This window comes from Hyla sarda, chromosome 4, assembly GCF_029499605.1.
Source record: "Hyla sarda isolate aHylSar1 chromosome 4, aHylSar1.hap1, whole genome shotgun sequence".
Lineage (NCBI taxonomy): Eukaryota > Metazoa > Chordata > Amphibia > Anura > Hylidae > Hyla > Hyla sarda.
This window is the reverse complement of record NC_079192.1, coordinates 326,731,567-326,746,228: the sequence shown is the minus strand read 5'-3', so window position 1 is coordinate 326,746,228 and position 14,662 is coordinate 326,731,567. Positions and strand designations below refer to the sequence as shown.

Sequence of the window (14,662 nt, the reverse complement as noted above, 5' to 3'; positions counted from 1 at the left end):
TGCTGACCAATCAGATTAGGAGAATTGCAGTAAGTCTGGAGTGGACACTCAGCAGCCATTGGGCCAGTAACTTTAGCCAGTTATGTGATTGTTTCACATTTGTTTTGTCTATAACTTTCATTTACTACTTCTTAAACTACTCTGGGGAAGGACATAGCATTTAGTAATCTACATATTCCTCTCTACAGTTTATATATATATATATATATATATATATATATATATATATATATATATATATATATATTTATATTTATATATATATTTATATGTAAAAAAAAAATACATTTTCTTCAACAAAATAAAAACATCTCTTAGGACAATTATAGAAAGAAAGGAGGACATTGACGTTGTGGGATTTCCATTGGCCAGTCCTTCCTGAGAGGCCTGAACAGTCCATTGGCCTATGGCAGCAAGGAAAGGAGTTACTGAAGGTGGTGGAGGCGAAACCTGGAAAATATACATTCCTATATTTATAGATCATAATTTATACATTACAATATTATAGTTAACATGTTTTCTTTACAAGACGATTGAGGCACAATAGAGAGCACAGTGTTGTAATGCCGCTCTGCGAGGAAAGTGTGGGCCAATAAATGTGCAAAAAAAAGTGTAAACTGGTTCAGTTCTTCTGTCCCATCAGGGCTATAGGCGAGTTGGCTCATCATCACTGTCGCTGCAATTGCCACAACAGTCCTGGAAAATAAAGCACAGATAGGACAGGTTTGAAGGGAAAGTCATATATAGATGTAAAATAATTACATGGTAATATATTTAAAGGTTGAATAATAGACAAATTTCCATCAAGTTAAAACGAATGTATATCCCTACTATGTAGATCCAGAGAAAGCCAAAAGCCCTTACAATGCTGATGCCTTTTACCCGATAGAGAAAAAATTCCTTTGCGCCTCCATATATGGCAATTGGAATAAATCCCTGGATCAACATTCTGTCCCTATGAATCTAATATGCATTACCTACCTGTAACGTTATTACTCTCCAAAAATGTATCTAGGCCTCTTATGAACTTTTTATTGAGTTCTCCATGACATCTGGCAGAGAGTTCCATATTCTCAATGCTCTCACAGTAAAGAATCCCGTCTGTGTAGAAACCTTATACAGCCGTAGAGGCTGCCCCCTTGTTATAGATACAGTCCTGGGTATAAAACGATCATGGGAGAGATCTCTGTACTGTCCCCTGATATATTTATACATAGTTATTAGGTCTCCCCTAAGCCTTCTTTTTTCTAAACTAAATAACCCTAATTCTGATAATCTTTCTGGGTACTGTAGTCCTCCTATTCCCCGTATTAACTTTGAACCCTCTCCAGCTCCACTATATCTTTCTTGTACACTGGTGCCCAGTACTGTACACAGTATTCTATGTGTGGTCTGACTAGTGATTTGTACAGCGGTAGAATTATTTCCTTGTCGTGGGCATCTATGCCCCTATTGATGCACCCTATGATTTTATTTGCCTTGGCAGCAGCTGCCTGACACATGCTACAGGTCGCTACAGGTAAATTTACTCGACTAAAATTCCTAAGTCCTTTTCCATTTTGGTCATCCCCAGTATTTTCCCATTTAATACATAATCATAACCTTACATTTATCAGTGTTGAACCTCATCTGCCACTTCTCAGCCCAAACCTCCAACCTATCCAGATCCATTTGTAACAGTGCACTGTCCTCTATCGTGGTAACCACTTTACATAGCTTAGTATCACCTGCAAAGATTGCTACTTTACTATACAATCCTTCAACTAGGTCATAAATAATGCATCTAGACATATGTTTCCCTACAGCAGACACTACTGTAAAATGCAGTAGGTTATACCACTTGAAATTTTAAATTAATATGTGACCATGTAATACACAGCAGTGGTGTAGGTAATGCTCTTTTTTTTAGCAGATCTCTCTCCACTACTGGAGGGATTTACATGTTGGGGCTCCCTTCTATACCATCTATATGTCATACCACATATGGAAAGGGGATGACTGCTGAGAGAACTCTAACTCTATAGGGAAAAAAATACATCGTTTTTATGAGTCCATTCAATCACGCGGTCATTTAGGAGGACCTAGAAACGGCTTTAAGAAGATGTGCGTCATGTGTCATTATAATTCAACAATGTCAGAAGGAGTTAGTATGAGAAGTGGCAAAGAATGTAACCACAGAGTTCTTATTGAAATCTGTGGTGCAGAGAGAGCGGACGTAACTGTATGTTTCCTGACTCCTCATAAATTATTGCAATGTTATGCAGTATGCATGAAATGGCAGAACTGAAAAAACTGTATTCATTGCTAAACTGTAAAGTAATGAGAATATGATGAAAACCATTAGTCAATTTGTGGCTTGAGATTGAACCAGAGCCAAACTTTGCTTTGGTTGAAATGTGCACAATGTAACATGCTCCAAAGTGTTTGCTTCTCTTTGTCTCTCTGTTATTTACAGTCATGGCCATAAATGTTGGCACCCCTGAAATTTTTCTAGAAAAGTATTTTTCACAGAAAAGGATTGAAGTAACACATGTTTTGCTATACACATGTTTATTCCCTTTGTGTGTATTGGAACTAAATCAAAAAAGGGAGGAAAAAAAGCAAATTGGACATAATGTCACACCAAACTTCAAAAATGGTCTGGACTAAATTATTGGCACCCATAAAATTTGGTTGCACACACTTTGAAAAAAATATCTGAAATCAGTCGCTTCCTATAACCATCAATAAGCTTCTTACACCTCTCAGCCGGAATGTTGGACCACTCTTCCTTTGCAAACTGCTCCAGGTCTCTCTTATTGGAAGGCGCCTTTTCCCAACAGCAAATTTAAGATCCCTCCACAGGTGTTCAATGGGATTTAAATCTGGACTTATTGCTGCCACTTCAAGACTCTCCAGCACTTTGTTGCCATCCATTTCTGGGTGATTTTTGACGTATGTTTGGAGTCATTGTCCCCAAGATCTTGGACACAAACCCAGCTTTCTGAGACTGGGCTGTACAGTGCAACCCAAAATCCATTGGTAATCCTCAGATTTGATGATTCTTTGTACACATTCAAGGCACCCAGTGCCAGAGGCAGCAAAACAACCCCAAAACATCATTGAACCTCCACCAGATTTCACTGTAGGTACTGTGTTCTTTTCTTTGTAGGCCTCATTCCATTTTTGGTAAACAGTAGAATGATGTGCTTTACCAAAAAGCGTTGCGCACTGTGGACAAAGGCAAATCTATATCTCTGGAGATGGACTTGTAACATTGAGGTTGTTGATATTTTTCCACAATTTTGGTTCTCAAGTCCTCAGACAGTTCTCTTCTCCTCTTTCTGTTGTCCATGCTTAGTGTAGCACACACAGACAGACAATGCAAAGACTAAGTGAACTTCTCTCCTTTTTATCTGCTTTCATTTTTTATATTGTCCACACCTGCTACTTATCCCCATGTGAGTTTAACCCCTTAAGGACTCAGCCCATTTTGGCCTTAAGGACTCAGACAATTTAATTTTTACGTTTTCATTTTTTCCTCCTCGCCTTCTAAAAATCATAACTCTTTTATATTTTCATCCACAGACTAGTATGAGGGCTTATTTTTTGCGTGACCAGTTGTCCTTTGTAATGACATCACTCATTATATCATAAAATGTATGGCGCAACCAAAAAACACTATTTTTGTGGGGAAATTAAAACGAAAAACGCAATTTTGCTAATTTTGGAAGGTTTTGTTTTCACGCCGTACAATTTCTGGTAAAAATGACATGTGTTCTTTATTCTGAGGGTCAATACGATTAAAATGATACCCATTATTATATACTTTTATATTATTGTTGCGCTTAAAAAAAATCACAAACTTTTTAACCAAATTAGTACGTTTATAATCCCTTTATTTTGATGACCTATAACTTTTTTATTTTTCAGTATAAGCGGCGGTATGGGGGCTCATTTTATGCGCCATGATCTGTACTTTTTTTTGATACCACATTTGTATATAAAAAACTTTTAATACATTTTTTATAATTTTTTTTTTTATAAAATGTATTAAAAAAGTAGGAATTTTGGACTTTTTAAAAATTTTTTCGTTCACGCCGTTCACCGTACGGGATCATTAACATTTTATTTTAATAGTTCGGACATTTACGCACGCGGCGATACCAAATATGTCTATAAAAAATGTTTTTTACGCTTTTTGGGGGTAAAATAGGAAAAAACGGACGTTTTACTTTTTTATTGGGGGAGGGGATTTTTCACTTTTTTTTTACTTTTACTTTTACATTTTTTTACATTTTTTTTTACACTTGAATAGTCCCCATAGGGGACTATTCATAGCAATACCATGATTGCTAATACTGATCTGTTCTATGTATGGGACATAGAACAGATCAGTATTATCGGTCATCTCCTGCTCTGGTCTGCTCGATCACAGACCAGAGCAGGAGACGCCGGGAGCCGCACGGAGGAAGGTGAGGGGACCTCCGTGCGGCGTTATGAATGATCGGATCCCCGCAGCAGCGCTGCGGGCGATCCGATCGTTCATTTTAATCGCGAACTCCCGCAGATGCCGGGATCTGTATTGATCCCGGCACCTGAGGGGTTAATGGCGGACGCCCGCGAGATCGCGGGCGTCGGCCATTGCCGGCGGGTCCCTGGCTGCGATTAGCAGCCGGGATCAGCCGCGCATGACACGGGCATCGCTCCGATGCCCGCGGTTATGCTTAGGACGTAAATGTACGTCCTGGTGCGTTAAGTACCACCTCACCAGGACGTACATTTACGTCCTGCGTCCTTAAGGGGTTAAAGGAGCATCACATGCTTGAAACAATCTTATTTTTCCACAATTTTGAATGGGTGCCAATAATTTTGTCCAGACCGTTTTTGGAGTCTGGTGTGACATTATGTCCAATTTGCTTTTTTTCCTCCTTTTTTGGTTTAGTTCCAATACACACAAAGGGAATAAACATGTGTATAGCAGAACATGTGTTACTGCAATCCTTTTCTGTGAGAAATACTTCATTTTCAAGAAAAATTTCAGGGGGGGCCAACATTTACCATGACTGTATATTGTGAATTTCTCATAATACATTTAGAGATTGTATAAAGTACGTGCCAGATGGTTGGACTCGCTGGACTGGCACCGGACAGGGGAATATAGCTTGCTGCGTTTCTCTGTCCGGCATTTAGAAATAATGGACACCGGATGCTAAGCAACTGATTACAACTAATGCCCATTGTAGCATCAGTTCAGTTGAGTTTTAGGCTGGGTTCATGCCGGACATATGTGAATCCAGATTTAGCGATTAAAATATTAGAGCAAAAGGAAAACTGAGGAAAACGGATCAATCGAAGGAGGCTCTTGTACCCTGTTGGTCCCCCTCTAGCTTGCATACATGATGAGTTAAAGGGGTACTATGGTGCCCCAGCATTCAGAACATTTAGTTTCAAACGCTGGGTGCGGGGGTTGTGATGTCTCGGCCTCGCCCCCTCAATGCAAGTCTGGGAGGGGGCGTGGCGGCTGCCATAGACTTGCATTGCGGCTCCCATAGACTTGCATTGAGGGGGCGTGGCCGAGACGTCACGACCCCCGCAGCCCGTACCCAGCGTTCGGAACCAAATGTTTTGAATGCTGGGGCAGCAGAGTACCCCTTTAAGGTTGGGCATGGAGGCATACAGGTTTCATATGGCATGCTGTGGCACATTTGCCCACAGGCCTGCAGATCCTGCACACTTGTAGGTTGTCAAAGCTGTCTCACTATAAATGCTTGACTGGTGATAAATCTGAGACCAGCCAGGCCAAGGAAGATTTGCAAACTTCCTGGGAAGCACGTTATCCTGCAGAAAAATGCCAGATGCAAGTTCTGCCATGAAAGGCGACACATGTGGCTGCAGGATGTCCAGCACATATCGCTGAGCTGTAAGTGTCCCTCGTATCACTACTAGGGGTGACCAAACGGACGTTGAGGGCTCTTTTTTTTTTCCATTAACGTCCATCTTTGTAACGGAGCCTAACGGGAGACATAACGGGCACAGGGAATCCCATTCACTTGAATGGGATTCTCTGACGTCCGTTATTGCTGCCGTTATTCCGCCATAAGATAGCGGGAGAAGAAGACGTTGCAAGCACAAATTTTTCTCCCTCTATCTTCTAACAGCCATCACACTGCCGGGCACAAAGGGCAGTGTGAAAGGAGCCTAAAGACAATACTGGTCCAGTCTGTAGCTGTCCAGTTTTTTTTTTTTTTTTCGTTTTAATCACTACTGAAAAAGAATGGCTATGATATTGGCTGTCAATGGTAGCACTTTTACGCCCTCTTGTGGCAAGAACCAGTGTATAATCGGACCACCTGTAATCATTTACATACCTGCCTGAGAGTTTGGTTGCATTTATTTTTGGAAATCATTGTACATCTAACTTTCTTTACTTTGTACTATTTGTAAAGAATATCAAAGCAAAGCAAAGAGGCTGCATTACAGCCATATAACAGTATAGAGTTATAATTCTACAGACTCCAAATAGACATCTAAATACAGAAAAATAAATAAGAAATGATAACATTCCAGCACATTCTAAATGTCGGGAAGTCATTATGTTGCATATTACCATGATAGTGACTTTCCTTATTACCTGCCTGCTGAAGAATCGTTGCAGCAGCCCCTTTTTTGGTTCCGGTGAAGGTAGACCCCTCCAGTCCAGATCTGGTGGGACAGATCCATCCAGGGGAATGTTACTCAGTTCCGCAAAGCAGTCTGTCTCTATCATCTACAACGGGAGATGCATAAACATATATTCAGTGTGTGTTTTTCTTTGGATCTTATCATATCCCACTTGCTCACAACCTACCTCATTCTGCCAGGGTATAGGCACACATCCAGTGGCAAACTTGCGATAAAAGTCACTGTCTGTCTGCTCAATCTCCACACCTTTTACTGTCGAGAACTGCTCTATATCCAGAACATCTTTGCAGTATATTGCCTGAGGCTGAAGAAAAGTTATATTAACAAATAATTATACAAATAGTTATATAGAAAGTACCGTATATACTTGAGTATTAGCCGTTCCGAATATAAGCCGAGGACCCTAATTTCACCCCAAAAACATAGGAAAAGTTATTGACTCGACTATAAGCCTAGGGGGGGAAATACATCATCCCCCCATGTCATCATCCCCCCTGTCATCATCCAGACCCACGTCATTAACACCCCTGTCATTATCACCCCGTCCTCATCCCCCTCGTCATCATCCCCCTCGTCATCATCCCCCTCGTCATCATCCCCCCCTTCATCCTCACCTCCTGTCAATCCCTTTCAGTGGTCTTCAACCTGCAGACCACCAGATGTTGCAAAACTACAACTCCCAGCATGCCCGGACAGCCGATGGCTGTCCGGGCATGCTGGGAGTTGTAGTTTTGCAACATCTGGAGGTCCGCAGGTTGAAGACCACTGTGGCCTTTGTCATCATCCAGACCCCCCTTTTGTTTTCTACTCACGTCTGCAGTTTCTCGGTGGGAAGGAAGGGTGAGCTGGTTCTGCCGTCCATCTTTGGCCATCTATGCTGCAGGGACCGTCCGGTGGGGAGGGTTAGCCGTTCCGGGCTGGCCATCTTCACCAGGAGGCCCGCTTCTCCGCTCTGGGCCGGCCACGGACTAGTGACGTTGCCTTGACGACGACACGCAGTGACATCCCTGCGCATGAACGTCCCTGCGCGGTGGCGTCAATGCAGCGTTACTAGTCCGGGGCCTGTCTGGAGCAGAGAAGAGGGCCTCCCGGTGAAGATGGACAGCCCGGAACGACTAACCATCCCCACCGGACGGTCCCTGCAGCATAGATGGCCGAAGATGGACGGCCCGGACCATCCCCTCACAGCTAAGCCACACCTCACAGTTCACTCGAGTATAAGCCGAGGGGGGCATTTTCAGCATGAAAAATATACTGTAAATATAAGATTACATCTACATGTACACAAAATGCCCACTACCGTGTTTCCCCGAAAATAAGACACTGGCCCAGATTTATCAAACTGTGTGAGAGAAGAAGTGGAGTGATTTTCCCACAGCAACCAATCACAGCTCAGCTTTCACTTTACAAGAGCTTGTTAGCTGAGCTCTGATTGGTTGTTATGGAAAAATCACTCCACTTTTTCTCTCACACAGTTTGATAAATCTGGGCCACTGCCTTATATTTAATTTTCCTCAAGAAGACACACTATGGCTTATTTTCAGGGGATGTCTTATTTTTATTAAGTATGGTACAACAATACAGAGACCCACAGACTGTTGCTGGTTGGTGCTGGGTGAGAGAGACCCACAGTGCTGAATAAAACGGCAGCCACAGCTTTATTCCTCCCGCTGAGGACCCACAAAGCAGAACTTTCTGTTCCTCACTTCACTGAGGAGACTTTTACTTTCACTTTCTGTCTCCCTCTAAGTTGCAACTGGCAGCATGAACAGAAGGACCGGGACTTCACAGGGGGTGCCAATCTTGTTGATGGGGCTGCGGGCACCTCTTCGGTCACCTCCGAGATAGAAGCTGTCACGATGGGGCAGATGAGAAGGGCTGCCAGTCTTCTTTACTGCTCTGCACCGGTACGCTTAGCCACGCCTACCACTAGGTCTTATTTTCAGGGTATGGCTTATTTAATGACAATGCTTAGAAATTCTGCTATGGCTTATTTTATGGGTATGTCTTATTTTCGGGGAAACAGAGTATATAGCTATTAAATGAATCACTTCCTTTATAACCAGGTACAAATAGACAACACATTCAAGTCCCATTTAGAGAAACTGTTCTCCCCAATGGTGGCCCTACTAGAATACTGGTGTTGTTTACAGTGTTACGGTGTACTTGAGAATCTTCATGCTTTACACTAAAGCAAAATTGTGTAATGATTTGTTACCTCCCGCTCTGGTCATGGTGCCCCTATATCAAAATCAGCTAAAGTGCACCCTAAATCAAAAGTTGTCAAGGTACATCCTAAAAGAGAGCCTGCAAAGGCAACACCTTAAAACACAGTACCCATGGCTAAGAATAAGGACCTGAAGCATTTTCATCCTTTACAGTTAAGGTAACATATTAGATTGACAATCTTACATCTGGTTTGAATGGCGGTTCTAGAATCCCCGCTTCAAGCCTCTTGAAATTTATATGTTTAAAAAGTTCATGTTCTTTCACCTCTTTGGCGCCTTGACCACAACACCCTAATCGTTGCTCTGGGTCTTTACATAGTAACTGTGGAAAGAGTATAAGAAAAAAAAAACACATTCAGTGGAGTATGCGTATACTTTATGCCTTTCATGTACACATCATTGAAGGTCATTCCAAAAAAAATAAATAAATAAAAATTAACTAAGGTCTCATTTAAAGGGGCTCTTTATACCTGGGATTCCCCTATATACAGAGAGCCACTCTATATGAGGGGCTCCTTCTCTGGAGGACTCCGTAGTCATAGAAGAAAATGTCCAACGTTTTTAATTGGTCAGGGTCTGAGTGTTTCCTCTCTGCTCTGTGTCTAGGTGAGCAGTCATGTAGACTTGAGTTATGAGACTGTCTTGGTTACATGACACAGAGCTAGGAGAGAACACACTGGGCGTGCACTTCTTCCCGCCATCTTATTCTTGCACAGCTGTGTCAACATGTTTGTTTTATTCATGTCATGTGATCACCAGTCTGACCCACAGAAAATTGCAGCGCGTAAGTGATCAGTCCTGGGTCAGCTGACTTCCTGTGAACTACAGAATGGCACTATCCAATTGCTCCTGCTATCTTTCTGACCCCTCTCCTCCCAGCTGTCTCTCTCTATGGGATCCAATATACAGTGACCCCTCAACTTACAATGGCCTCAACATACAATAGTTTCATCATACAATGGTCTTTTCTGGACCATTGTAACTTGAAACCAGACTCAGCATACAATGCTACGGACAGTCCAGATCTGCGAAACAGGTTAATGGCCAGAAGAACTGACCAATCAGAATGGACATTTCACTGGTAAAACACCTGTATTACTGAAGTGCACGCACTGACTGGCTGTCTGGTAGCGCCCCCTACAGTACAGGGAGGTATTACATGTTCTGTACGACTCTCTACCTGTGCCAGGGTTAGCTGATCCTTTGAACACCAGGTGAGGCTGGCTCCAATTTATTGTTTTTGGGGACCAGGGCCGCCATCAGAGGGGTTAAGCCAGTACTCCACTAAGGGTCCCGAGCTCCCAGGGGGCCCGGGCCCCAGCTGCACCGCTCTGCAGCAGCCTGCAGCAAAAGCACAGAAGCAGGAGATTGCTGTTTAAAGCGGTCTCCTGCTTCCAGGGGTAGACAGAGGGCCACTGCCAGAGACTTTTTCTCTTTTAACCTGCAACATGCAGGCCCTGTAATATCAGGGGAGGAGGAGAGCAGAGAGGGCGGACATATCGCCTGTGCAGCTGGTTCAGCTGCACAGGGGCCCAGCTTGTTAGGGGGGCGCCGCCGCCGCCGCTTACTGTGTGTATGCATCTGTGTGTCTGTCTGTGTGTTGGGGTGGGCTATGCTATCTAATGTGGGGAAACTATGCTACCTAATGTGGGGAAACTTTGCTACCTAATGTGGGGAAACTATGCTACCTAATGTGGGGAAACTATGCTACCTAATGTGGGGAATCTATGCTACCTAATGTGGGGAATCTATGCTACCTAATGTGGGGAATCTATGCTACCTAATGTGGGGAAACTATGCTACCTAATGTGGGGAAACTATGTTACCTAATGTGGGGAAACCATGCTACCGAATGTAGGGGAAACCATGTTACCTAATGTGGGGAAACTATGCTACCTAATGTGGGGGAACTTCTGCCTACGTAATGCTGCAGATTAATGTGAGCTGCAGTGCAATTTTATGGCATAGTACTTTATTTTAATTTTTTTTATGGGGGGAGGGGGCAGGCACATTCTTTGCACAGGGGCCCTCTGCTCTCAATGTCCGCCCCTGCTCCACGGCACATGCTTTGTGTTTCCTGGGAGGTAAATAGGCACTATCTCATGCAACAGCTGGAGGCACCCTGGTTGAGAAACAGTGAGATAGTGTTTACTTACCTAAATCTCATTGTTTCTCATCCAGGATTGCTCCAGCTGTTGCAAAACTACAACTCCCTGCATGCCTTTGGCTGGAGGAGCTGGAGGCACCCTATTTGGAAAACATTTATATCTATCTATTTATTTATTTAGGGCCTATACTCACTAGATGCCAGGACTGGCTGCGGGCCGTATCTATCAATCGATCTATCTATCTATCTATCTATCTATCTATCTATCTATCTATCTATCTTATATCTGTCTCATATCTATCTCTCTATCTACAGTCCAAATAAAAGCACCACCTCCAGTAATGATACACAGTAGTTCACACAAGAACCTTGGCTCTCCAGTTCTCCACAATAGAACAAATAGATGCAGCAAACCAATATATGTGGAACAATTTGTGGTTTATTCCATGATGCTACAGACAAAGCTTCGGTCACCGCACACTTGAGAATGGTGGTATGAGGTCACCAAAACGTTGTCTGCTGTATCATGGAATAAACCACACACTTTTCCACGTATATTGGTGCGCTGCATCTATTTGTTCTATTGTGGAAAACTGGAGAGCCGAGATTTTAGTGTGTCTGCACCCATCACTACTGTGTATCATTACTGGAGGTGCTGCTTCTATTTGGACTGCTTCTAATGGGTTCTTGTTTTTCTTTTCCTGTGTTTTGAAATTTTTTTTCATAGATAATGGGTACAATAGCGGGGGGAGGGGGGGGGGGCGGGGGTGAGGGGGTGGCACTGGGGCAGATTTGGTGATGGGCCACGGGAGGGGGGCCCCAGGCCTTGAGTCATGTAAAGGGCCCCAAAATTTCTGATGGCATCCCTGTTGGGGACACTGTATGTACTGTACAGGACCATGAAAAAGCTCTTTTATATGTAAGAACTTACTTTATCTGTATTAGTTATCTGCTTATTTTTCTTTAATCCTCACCTTTTCCTATTTTTGGTGACATTTTGAGGGCTTCAGAACCAATTACCAGGTTTCCATAGAGTTATGGTCTCAACATACAATGGTTTCAACATACAATGGTCGTCCTGGAACCGATTAATATTGTAACTTGAGGGACCACTGTATAATAGTTACACACATCTCCTGAGGTTGTATTTACATGTTGCATATTTTAGTTGTGATGTTTCCAAAATCGCTGCAAAAATGTTGCTATTTTATCACAATTGTGCAAACGTTGGTAAAAGGCATCATTTTTTACAGAGATTTTGTACAAATGCAGCAAAAACACACAAAATGTAGTAAAATGTATGAAAAATGCAGTAAAAATTGAATGTGTAAATAAAGCTTTAAGACATCAAATCATCAAGCTAAATTTCAAAGCAAAATCTTTTTTTGCCTCATGGCAATACTTCCCTATACATTGCAATATTAAAGGGGTACTCCAGTGGAAAACGTTTTTTTTTTTTTAAATCAACTGGTGCCAGAAAGTTAAACAGATTTGTAAATTACTTCTATAAAAAAATCTTAATCCTTCCAGTACTTATTAGCTGCTGAATACTACAGAGGAAATTATTTTATTTTTGGAACACAGAGCTCTCTGCTGACATCACAAGCACAGTGCTCTCTGCTGACATCTCTGTCCATTTTAAGAACTGTCCAGAGTAGGAGAAAATTCCCATAGCAAACATATGCTGCTCTGGACAGTTCCTAAAATGGACAGAGATGTCAGCAGAGAGCACTGTGCTCGTGATTCAGCAGAGGGCACTGTGTTCCAAAAAGAAAAGAATTTCCTCTGTAGTATTCAGCAGCTAATAAGTACTGGAAGGATTAAGATTTTTTTATAGAAGTAATTTACAAATCTGTTTAACTTTCTGGCACCAATTGATAAAAAAAAATAAAAATAAGTTTTCCACCGGACTACCCCTTTAATAAAAAAAAAAAAAAAAAAAAAAAATGCACATATTGTGAACCGACCTCAACCCATTTAATCAGGTCATCGGATTGAAATTAAGCACCAGCAGCTTAAGTAGATGTTCAAGTGCAGTGATAAAACTAAACACCCTCTATATTCAAAATGTAGGCAGCATTAGTAAATCATTTTTGTGATGGAAGTGCAATTAGCATGGCTGCAAACTAATGCCTGGCACATCCGCTAAAATAGGTAAGCACAAGGAACCTCTACATTATTCTCTAATGCAGAGTTTCCCAACCAGGGTGCCTTCAGCTGTTGCAAAACTACAACTCCCAGCATACCGGGAATTGTAGTTTTGCAACAGCTGAAGGCACCCTGGTTGGGAAACTCTGCTTATATAGTGTAGCCTAGGCTATCATTAGAGCAGAGTTCTTTTTAAAGGGAATTTGACAGCAGTATCACCGTCACTAACCTAAATACACAGGCTTATAGTGCGGGTGATCCAGATTAAGACGATGTATAATTTACTAAGATCCGTGCAGAGATAGCAATAAAGGGGTTGGCATGAGATTAAAAAAAAACAACATCACTTTTAACCATGGTCAGATTCTAATACCGGGGCTCATCCCTATTCTCCTGGATGGGCTGGCATACATTGGCCAATGGACAAGTGGTGAATGGTAAGTGGCCAATTCTTTTAATAAATGTGCCAGCATAACAAATGAATGCACGATGGCACACGGATGTTCAGTATACTAGCGGTATAGGGTTAGTAACTATTCAACAGTCACTATAAAAATGATTAAAGGGGTACTCCAGTGGAAAACTATTTATTTTTAATCAACTGGTGCCAGAAAATTAAATAGATTTGTAAATTACTTCTATTAAAAAAATCTTAATCCTTCAAGTACTTTTCAGCTGCTGTATACTATAGAGAAAGTTCTTTTCTTTTTGAATTTCTTTTCTGTCTGTCCACAGTGCTCTCTACTGACACCTCTGTCCGTGTCAGGGACAGCCTGGAGCAGGATAGGTTTGCTATGGGGATTTGCTCCTACTCTGGACAGTTCCTGACATGAACAAAGGTGTCAGCAGAGAGCACTGTGGACAGACTGAAAATACATTTTAAAAGAAAATAACTAACTATCTCTGTAGTATACAGCAGCTGATAAGTACTGAAAGGATTAAGATTTTTAAATAAAAGTAATTTACAAATCTGTATAACTTTCTGGCACCAGTTGATTGTTTTGCACCGGGGTACCCCTTTAACCTGAAGACTGTAACAGTATATGTCACATGGATCTTGACCTAGTTAAAGGTTACACAATTGTCTTCCTATTTTTGTGGTTTTCTAGTGAAATAAATAAAGCACATTTGGCTTCCTGTCAGTAGAGGTTGGGCACTTGCCGACGTTTACCAAACCCAGCTACTTGACTAATCACAGGCAAATAAATATGCCAGGCCTGAGAACATTTCTCTGTACTCAGAGAATAATCTCCATAAGTCTGCAGGAATAAGGCCACTGTTTGCTTTGTGACTTGGAAGAACACTTCTTTTTACTTTTGCTTTCAACTAACATTAACAGAAAAACCACAGCGATAGAGTGTTCTCAATGGAGTCATGTTGACACAGTGCATATAGCCTAGTTCTGTCCACAGTGATGAAAGTGTGCATGTACTGTATATACTCAAGTATAAGCCGAGTTTTTCAGCACGATTTTTCTTGCTGAGAACGCCCCCCTCGGCTTATACTCGAGTGAACT

The 14,662-nt window shown here is 42.0% G+C and overlaps 1 protein-coding gene across 5 annotated transcripts in view; it reads right to left on the bottom strand.

The window, feature by feature from the left end:
• Positions 1 to 243: 243 nt before the first annotated feature.
• The window catches only part of GRK6 (G protein-coupled receptor kinase 6), a 67,242-nt gene continuing 52,823 nt past the window's right edge, over positions 244 to 14,662 (bottom strand). For 2 of the 5 annotated variants that reach the window (XM_056575011.1, XM_056575012.1), the window contains exons 13-16: positions 9,076 to 9,213; positions 6,830 to 6,967; positions 6,614 to 6,748; positions 249 to 696 (exon numbers count right to left, since the gene is read on the bottom strand). In XM_056575011.1, the coding sequence (XP_056430986.1) occupies positions 646 to 696; positions 6,614 to 6,748; positions 6,830 to 6,967; positions 9,076 to 9,213 (462 nt within the window). In that variant the 3' untranslated portion in view covers positions 249 to 645. Of the gene's footprint in view, positions 697 to 6,613; positions 6,749 to 6,829; positions 6,968 to 9,075; positions 9,214 to 14,662 lie in introns of all 5 variants that reach the window. The other 3 variants (XM_056575009.1, XM_056575010.1, XM_056575008.1) reach the window with 3 other exon arrangements.